Raw genomic sequence first — 8,940 nt, forward strand, 5'->3', positions numbered from 1 at the left:
TAGGCAAGACCTCTCCTAAAGTCCCTTAACACAGGACCCTTCTAAATGCTATAGCATGCTTTTGAAACCATGGTTATGGTCTAATTATACAATCTAGCTTCTTCCAATTATCAACATACATAGGTAGTCTTTCTAGTATAGAACGCATATAGTGTATTCCATTGGTAATCAACCGGCTTCCTTGAGCATGCGAAGGCTAAAAAAAGGCCCTAGTACACCTACGGTTTATTACGGGACTTCTACGGGGAGAGAGAATATTCCCTTACCTAATCCCCCCCCCCCACCCCCCCCCCCCCCCCCACACACACACACACAAATGCTACACTCAGGGCCCCTTCAAAGAGTGTTACGGGGTCCTTCCTTAAATTCTCTCAATGCCCCACCTGATTTTCAGTCGGGTGGGCCCCCTCAGACCCCATTAATCAAGTCAAAACATACTTCATAACAAGCCCATAACTGTCCGTGGATGTAGCATCCCCCCCCCCCCCCCCCCCCCCCCCAAAAAAAGATATAGCATTACTCATAATTCCCTGCCAAACAAGTAAGCATTTCCATGCACAGACACATGTATAATTCCATAATGAGATATTTTGAATATTAATAATAACAAACAATTTGAATATAGTTGCAGAGACACATAATCCCAATAGATATATTAACTAGAGCCGATCGTTGAAGTCGTCAACAGATTGACATGATTGCAAAAAAAAAAGATTGACATGAACATTCTTTTTTTTTCATACGTCACTGCCATCTCCCTCTTCCCCAAGATTTCACCTATACTCCTGATCCCCTTTCTTTTCGTGATGCCCCCGATCTAGGGTTATGACAAGCACGTGAAGGACTAGCAGGCGTGATGTTTTCTAGAACGAGCTTTTCTTCTCCTATTCTTTGACACCCTCCAAATAAAGCAGGGAGAAACATATGGCCGGAAATGCTCTCGATTCGCATTCTCCTCTGGCCTCCAAAAGATTTCTAATTGTAAGCAATTAAACAACACCACCTTCTTCAATTCAATCTTGTTTTGTTGTGTTTTTCATCAGAGCAATCAAATGTGATCGGCCTCCTCTTCCTTGATTGATCTTTCCTGCGAGTTTTTTTTTTGTTAGGATGTTTGGTTGAGTTCTTTGGTCAGATCGATCAAATGTTGTGTACCTTGAAGCTCCGGAGCCTCATCTTCCTTTGGCGATCTTTCATGATAGCACTGGTCTCGTTCATCTCCCATTTCATCTGGTAATCCATGCAACCAAACAACTGTCAATCGCCATACACCCAAATTCCCCATAAATAAATACATACTGCATACACAAGAATTATCTTTGCTATCGATCGGGGACCCGGAGAGTTACTCGGTCTTGTCATGCATCTTCATTACGGTTCACGATGGGACCGGTGGACTACTACGAGATCCTGAATGTCGACCGGAGCGCGACCGACGACGACCTCCGCAGGGCCTACCGGCGGCTGGCCATGCGGTGGCACCCGGACAAGAACCCCACCGGCGACAAGGACTCCGAGGCCAAGTTTAAGGACATCACCCAAGCCTACAACGTACGCTTTCATCGATGCATTCTGAACAGTGGATAGAATCTGTGTGTAATGCTTTGATCGTTTTGCTTTGCGTGATCAGGTTCTCAGCGACGCTAGTAAGAGGGCAGTGTACGACCAGTATGGGGAGGAGGGGCTCAAGGGCCCGCCACAGCAGCCCGTCGACGACATCTTCGCCGAGTTCTTCGGAAGCACGCCCTTCACGTACTGCAATAACGCGCGCGGCAGACAGCGGCCGGCGTGCGACGGCAGCGGCTTCGGACGGCCTTACGGCGCCGGGGATCAGGGCGGCGGGGCGCCACCACGTGCGCCGCCGGTCGAGACCAAACTGGCGTGCACGCTGGAGGAGCTCTACACGGGCGTCACCAAAAATATGAAGATCTCCAGGAATGTCGTCGACTCCAGCGGGTAAATACACAAGATTTTCTGTTTGGATGCTGATCAAATTAGTTTTGTCTAATTTTTTGGATTACGCTCAAAATGAAACGTCAGGTTTTTTTTTACATTACAAATCGAACGTTTTTGTGCAAATTACCTTGTGGGAGGGTGGCAAATTCTTCAAGGACACACGGCAATTTCTGGCAAACAAGGATTTGCTGTGAAAAAAATGCAGCGTTCGCTTGAAGAAATTGCCATGCTCGACAACATAAATTGTGATAAAAACAGTCGATTTGACATGCTTAAAATCTGACGTCATATTTTTAACGTTACCAAAATATTATGATACGTGTCTCATAGGAGGATGAAGACGGAGTCCGAGGTTCTATCGATCGAGGTGAAGCCGGGGTGGAAGAAGGGTACCAAGATCACGTTCCCTGGCAAGGGCAACCAGCAGTGGAACCAGCTCCCTGCTGACCTGGTGTTTGCCATCGACGAAAGGCCACACCACATGTACCGCCGCGACGGGAAGGACCTGGTCACGGATGTCCGTCTCACCCTCGCGGAGGCCCTGGGCACGGTGATCGTGCTCCCCACCCTCGACGGCCGGGAACTGGCGGTGGACGTGGGCGGCGGCCAGGAGGAGGAAGCCCCCATGGTTCGCCCCGGCTATGAGCTCGTGGTACCGATGGAGGGCATGCCCATCGCACGCGAGCCCGGCCGTCGGGGAAGCCTCAGAATTAGGTTTGATGTCATATTCCCGGACCGGCTCAAGCGCGATGCGCGCCTGCAGATCAAGCGAATCCTGGAGGCCGACGCCGCTTGAAGTCCAGACGTCTAAGACATATACATGTATGTTTTTTTCTTCTTATGAAAAGCTTTAATGGCAGATTATACATTATATTATGTTTGTAAATAGGGCTACATCACCCGCAACAGTGGTGGATCTAGCCCAATTTATTAGGGTGGGCCAATAGTGAGTTTGGCTGGTTTTTTACAACTTATTTATTTTCTTCATAGCTACTAGCACATATGCCCGTGCATTACAGCGGGAAAAATTGATGTTTTGTGCAAGCATAATGTCCCGCATCACCGGATTCACAATGAAGAACATGCTGCAACGCAACATCCTTCTACAACATGAACATAAAAAAATACGATGCAATTTAGCCTTGTTCATATTTTCTTTGCCGGGCATAATCTCCCATTGATTTCATTTAAGTATAATCCTTCCTTTAATTACCATGACGTCCTCACCCGTTTTAGTCGGGAATCAAATGCTTCCTTTTCTAATTTCGCAGTCCCAACAGATTGAATCCTACAAATCCTCCATTCTAATTATCCCACCTTTTTACCTCTACTCCTTCATTTAATTAGCCCCATCTATTTGAATAGTCTATTTATTAAGACCATAACCTTTCTTTTAATTATTCCACCGGTTTACCAATAATTCTTTCTTTAATTAGCCACTATTTAAATATTTTATTTAATCCCACAATCCTTCCTTTAATTAGCTCATCCGCTTAATTAGCTCGCCCTAAACATGAGGACTGCCATTCATATATTTACAGCGAGTTGGGATTAGTAAGTGTGAGTGACGCATAGGTCGTTGGTTGTTATATTGAAGATCAAGACAGGAAGTCCTGTGTTCAATTCCAACAATGTTGATTTATTTTGACCAAATTATTTTTCATGGTCTGTATGAAAGCCCATAAAATCCCATCAATATACAAGTACCTGGCCCAAATCCCTTAGCATGTGCACGAGCTAACAGTACGAAATTTTAGCATGCACTCAGACCAAACGAAAAGACTAAACCAAACCTAAAATACCTATTCCCTTTAATAGTAGGTATAGATATGGGCTTGGCCAAAATCTTAGGGTGGGTCCCACCATGGGCCCCGCCCTACACCCTATTGCATCCGCCCTGACCCGCAATTATATGAACAAGAAAACATGATGGATCCATATTTCAGGTATAGTCTTGGGCATCCATCTTCCGTGCAACCAATTTTGTTTAAGAATTAAGCCATTAAGGAGAGCACAAGCGTCAACCGTCGTGGAATCATCGATAAATGGAATTTCGCTACTTCCTGTTGTGACAAAACGACTACGATCATCTATGATAATTGCGCGCGTTCCTCCGGCACCAGTCATCATAGAAGGATGCGTCAACATTAAGTTGGTGTAGTCCGTCTTAGGACTTTGCCATCCATGCCGGACAATCCACTGAAGATAGCTTCGTCCAAACTCTTATGTAATTTGTGACCAAAGCCACAATAGTATGGGCAGTTCTAGCCAGAGATTGGATTGTTTCGCCGTGAGTTACCTGGCGGCATTTCCACAAATATACTAAATGATTGTAGCAATTATATCATTGTGAAATATCTCCGTCAAGAGAGGTGCTATAGCGGATTTGTGCAAAAGAAGTCTCTCTAAAATTGACAATTTGTCATCACCAATAGCACAAGCACTTTGAATTATATCATCAATCCCAAGATTCATCAAGATATCCTTTACGTGCACGCATTGGAACATAGCATGATGAACACTCACTAGCCACTCGAAACCTATCGGTTCACCAAAAGCATTTCGGAAAAAGATGAAGTTAGGTACCGGTGAATCATCCGCCACCCAAACACATCAAGATCCTCCCTATTTGCGGCTAACTCAATAAAGTATTACATTGTATATGGTATATCTTTTCTCTTCCGATAACAATGTTAATTGAGTAGACTTGTGACAAAGAGGAGTTCGCCCCTGATGATATGTTGGAAACCGTACTTAATCATTTTGAAATCTGTTTTCACTTTTTTATAAAATCAATTATTTTTAGGACTATCGTATGAGTACATTCTGGAAAGCAATATATTTGTGTGTTGTGGCTACATTTAGGTATTTTTCATAAAGATAAAAATCCAAGAAAATTCAAGTTTACTTTTGAAAGGATCGTGAAATCATGAGAGAAGACCGTTGGAGGGCCCCCACCATGCCCATGCATGACTTGGTGGGTCCCCCTCATGGGTTGCGCAGAAGGAGAAACAAGCCCACGAGACATCTCCCATACCATCTTTCGGATGACGGTTTCGTCTCCCCTACAAAATGGACCACCTAGTTGTTTTGTGATATTTAAATACTGCATGGCGAGCACCATCGCAAAAAATAGAGGCCAGCAGATAATACATGTATTTTTCATCATAACTCCTGGGGTCTTCCCCCACATTTCCCGATTCAGAATAAATCATCATAAAAAAAATTATCTTGCTAATTCCATTTATTATTTAATCTTCCTACACTCATTGCAACATGTACGGACATGACACCCACGACACCCTGCGTATGGGTCGGGCCCACGACATCTTGCTAATTCCATTTATTATCATCGAAGCAACCACGTGAGGAGGAGGAGGAGGAGGAATCGGCGGCGGGGGAGTACGAGTACGTGGATCTCGAGGACGGCCAAGGCGGCAAGCATGCCGGCGATGGCGCACCCGGCGTGGACCCCCTCGCGTCCGATGTTGTCTTAACCACTGTCATCGGCATCGCCTTCATACTAGTGGGCTGCCTCTTGCTGCTCTTCCACCGCAGCCTCCAAACCGTGGCGATGGGGCCGGAGCGCGCCGGCGCATTGTGCCTCGCTCTCGGGGCCGCCGCCTTTGTTCGCCTCGCCCTCCTCCGGGGCTGCGCTTGCTCCTCGTGCTGGAGGACGTCTGATTGAGATTTGTTCATTCTTAGGCTTACTCCATTCATTGTCTGCATTGCATCGAGCGTTGCTTAATCTGTTATTATCATCGATCGACTGCTGTAGCTAATTGTGTTTGCTCTACCTAGGTCACTTCGTCCAGACTTACTACTACTTCCTCCGTTCGGAATTACTTGTCATAAAAATGGATGTATCTACAACTAAAATACATCTACATACATTCATTTTTTCAACAAATAATTCCGAATGAAGGGAATAGTTGTCAACGCGAAGTATTAATCGTGTTTGTGTGTGATTCAAGTGATGAAACATGATGCCAATGAATGCAAAGTCGATGAGAGTTCCACATGAGACTCGTGCCAATGTAGAAATTATGTAGCGTCCAAAGGAAGTCGATGAGAGTTCCACATGATGTCTCTCCTCACAAGGACGATGACAAGTCCATGACTCAAGTCTCTTGCGTGATGATGTGAACAAAAAAATATTCAGGGTATACACACCATCAGCCTAATTGAGAATTGCAAACAAGCTAGTCGACCATGTCAAATTTGGTCACAACTTACGGTGGCATTATATATTATATTTTTTCCTATGAACATTGTTCAAGCATACATATTATTCTCCCTTCAGAGATCAGTTACAGCATTAGCTGAACACAATAGCCATATGACGTTATTGCAACGCTAGCTGGAGGTAATTAACTGTGAGACTAGCCATATTTTTTTCCCTACCAGAGATATTACTGATTGCAATGTGGTTTCGCTGAAAACATCCATGCATTGTATACTGACAATACAGACATACATAGCAGCATAGCACACAAACATGCATGAGTACATGAGTGTCACAAAATCCTCGGCATAATGAACGAATGTAGGTAAGTGAAAGCGCGACAATACAGTTACATGTACATTATGAAAAGACTGATTTCTACTCCAGCTAGGTTGTACGCACAAGCGGAAGGAAGCAGTATTGGACGCTCACTGCCTCTAATTATAGTTGAATTGCACAGGGTCAACTATAATTAGAGGCAGTGAGCGTCCAATACGGAATTCAACTATAATTAGAGGCAGTGAACGTTCAATACCAAATTCAACTGTAATTAGAGGCAGTGTACGCACAAGCAGAATTCCGTATTGGAGCTCACTGCCTCTAATTATAGTTGAATGCACAGGGTCAACCGAGTGACCGACAAAGTGGGATGGCCCATTTTGTGTTTTTTTACTTGCGAGCTCCCTGCTTTTGTAACCTTCTAGAATGTTCTAAACCGGTTTTTTCCTTATGAGTTTGTTTTTGTTGTCGTTTTTCCTGTACTCTTTTTTCTTCTTCTCTTTTTAGTTCTATAATTAATAAATTTCAATCAATGTTAAAAATCATCAAAAATTGTACAGACTTTCAAAATTTGTTTGCATGTTGAAAAATGTTTCCATTCTTAACATTTATTCATAATTCCAAAAAATATTCATGTTTCAAAAAATGTTTTAGTTTTTCAAAATTTGGTCATATATTCAACAAATGTTCATATTTTCAAAAAAGTTTGGGAATTAAAAAACTATTTTCGTAATCTGTTCACAAATTAAAAAAACTGTGTTATCAAAAAAAAGTTAAAAAATTAATATAATTTATTCATTTTTAAATTTTGTTCACATGTTCATAAAACATTTGGGGGTTTCCATAAAAGCTCGAGTATTTTTAGAACTGTTCATGTTTTCAATAAATATTCAAAATTATCATAAAATGTTCAAAATAAAAAACTGACCAAAAAACTGCTACAGCAATCCGGCATTGTACAATATAACGGTCTCTATACTCGCTCGCCCCAGCCTCACCATAGTTCGTCCATGGGCCTGCCCACCCAAACGAGCCCCGATGGGGCAGCCTCCATTTGCCGAGAAGAGTTTCAAATATGAGGACCCGACCGAGGCCACCAAGGCAAATACAAAGAGGCTTTGCTGCTGTTGGAGCACTATCACCTATGGGTAGCTGAAGAAGGCCGTAGAGGAAACCCGTGCCCTCATGAAGGAGCAAGCCCCAGCCACCCGGGCCACCAGTGGCTTGCTCCCCACTCCCCAGCACTCGGACGACCCCATGTTGGGCACCTCCACCGGCTCCTCATCCCCCGGCGGTGAGATTTGTCGCGACTCCTACTCTGCCTTCGACCATTACTACTGCGGCGAGGATGACAAGGACAAAGCCAAGAGCAAGCGCATGCGAATGTTCAGATCTGTAGCCATGATAGTGCCTCCTTTCTACCTTCCCATATGACCCGTTCTCTCTTGCTCTTTGTTTGTGCTGAAGACAGTGGCTAGGTCATATCTAGAGGGTGGACGGATGTGCCTAGGCCCACCAAGGGATTCTACATCAGCTCGCCCAGAGATTCTACGTTGGCCCATATATATAAGAAGAACAACTATTGGCCTCTACTCAGACTCCTAGTTGGCGCTCTTAGCGCCAGTTTTGCCAAACCATGCATACCCACCTAGCATCTTTGGGCTTGGCCCATTTAACGTTTTGTCAGTTTTGTCACAAGATACTCGCGCGCTAACCTAAATTATGTGTGTTGAACATTGTTTTCACTAGTTTGTATTATTTTTACAAGTAGGGTTCAGTGTTTCTCATGAACTTCTAAATTTTTGGTAAAATCGAAAAATATTCACAAATTCGCAAAATGGTGACAATTTTTAAGAAAAATGTTCACGGATTTTTAAAACTAATGATTTATAAATTGTTCATGAATTTGAGAAATATTTGCACTTTTTTAAAAGAGTGCCAATGAAATTTTAGAATGTTCATAAATTTTGAAAATATTCATGAACTTTGAAAACATTCTTGGATTTAGAAAATGCTCATTTAATAAAAAAATGTTCATGAATTTGTAAAAAATCATGAACTAAAAATGTCTTTGAATTTGAAAATCTCCATGAATTTGCGAATTTTTTTACAAATTCTAAAATATTTGTAGATTAAATATTAGTGTTCATGAATCAAAAATGTTCACAAAAATTGAAAAATAAAAATGTAACAAACTGATAAAGGGAAGAGGAAAACTGAAGAATAACTTGAAAATAAAATTAGGTAAACCATAAAAAGTCGACCAAAAGGTTCCACAAGCTTCGAAAAAACAGTAGAAGATAGCCTATATGGCCCGACCCAGGTGCACGCGTTGCGCTCCTAACCGACGCAACCGGCGTCAAATAGGATTCACCTATCAACATTGGGTTGGTCTCGAGGCATAATGATTTCCTGCTTCAAGAAATTGTCATGCACGTTTTTTGTTGGAGGAATTTGTGTCTCATATTATGATATTTGAA

At 42.9% G+C, this 8,940-nt stretch overlaps 1 protein-coding gene across 1 annotated transcript; it reads left to right on the top strand.

The window, feature by feature from the left end:
* The first annotated feature begins 1,125 nt into the window (after positions 1-1,125).
* On the top strand, positions 1,126-2,752 carry LOC109731732 (uncharacterized). The gene is made up of 3 exons (XM_020290905.2): positions 1,126-1,551; positions 1,631-1,956; positions 2,287-2,752. The coding sequence occupies exons 1-3, from the start codon at positions 1,384-1,386 to the stop codon at positions 2,750-2,752; spliced, it is 960 nt and encodes a 319-aa protein (XP_020146494.1). The 5' UTR covers positions 1,126-1,383.
* The last annotated feature ends 6,188 nt before the right edge of the window (positions 2,753-8,940 follow it).

Source organism: Aegilops tauschii, chromosome 3, assembly GCF_002575655.3.
Source record: "Aegilops tauschii subsp. strangulata cultivar AL8/78 chromosome 3, Aet v6.0, whole genome shotgun sequence".
Lineage (NCBI taxonomy): Eukaryota > Viridiplantae > Streptophyta > Magnoliopsida > Poales > Poaceae > Aegilops > Aegilops tauschii.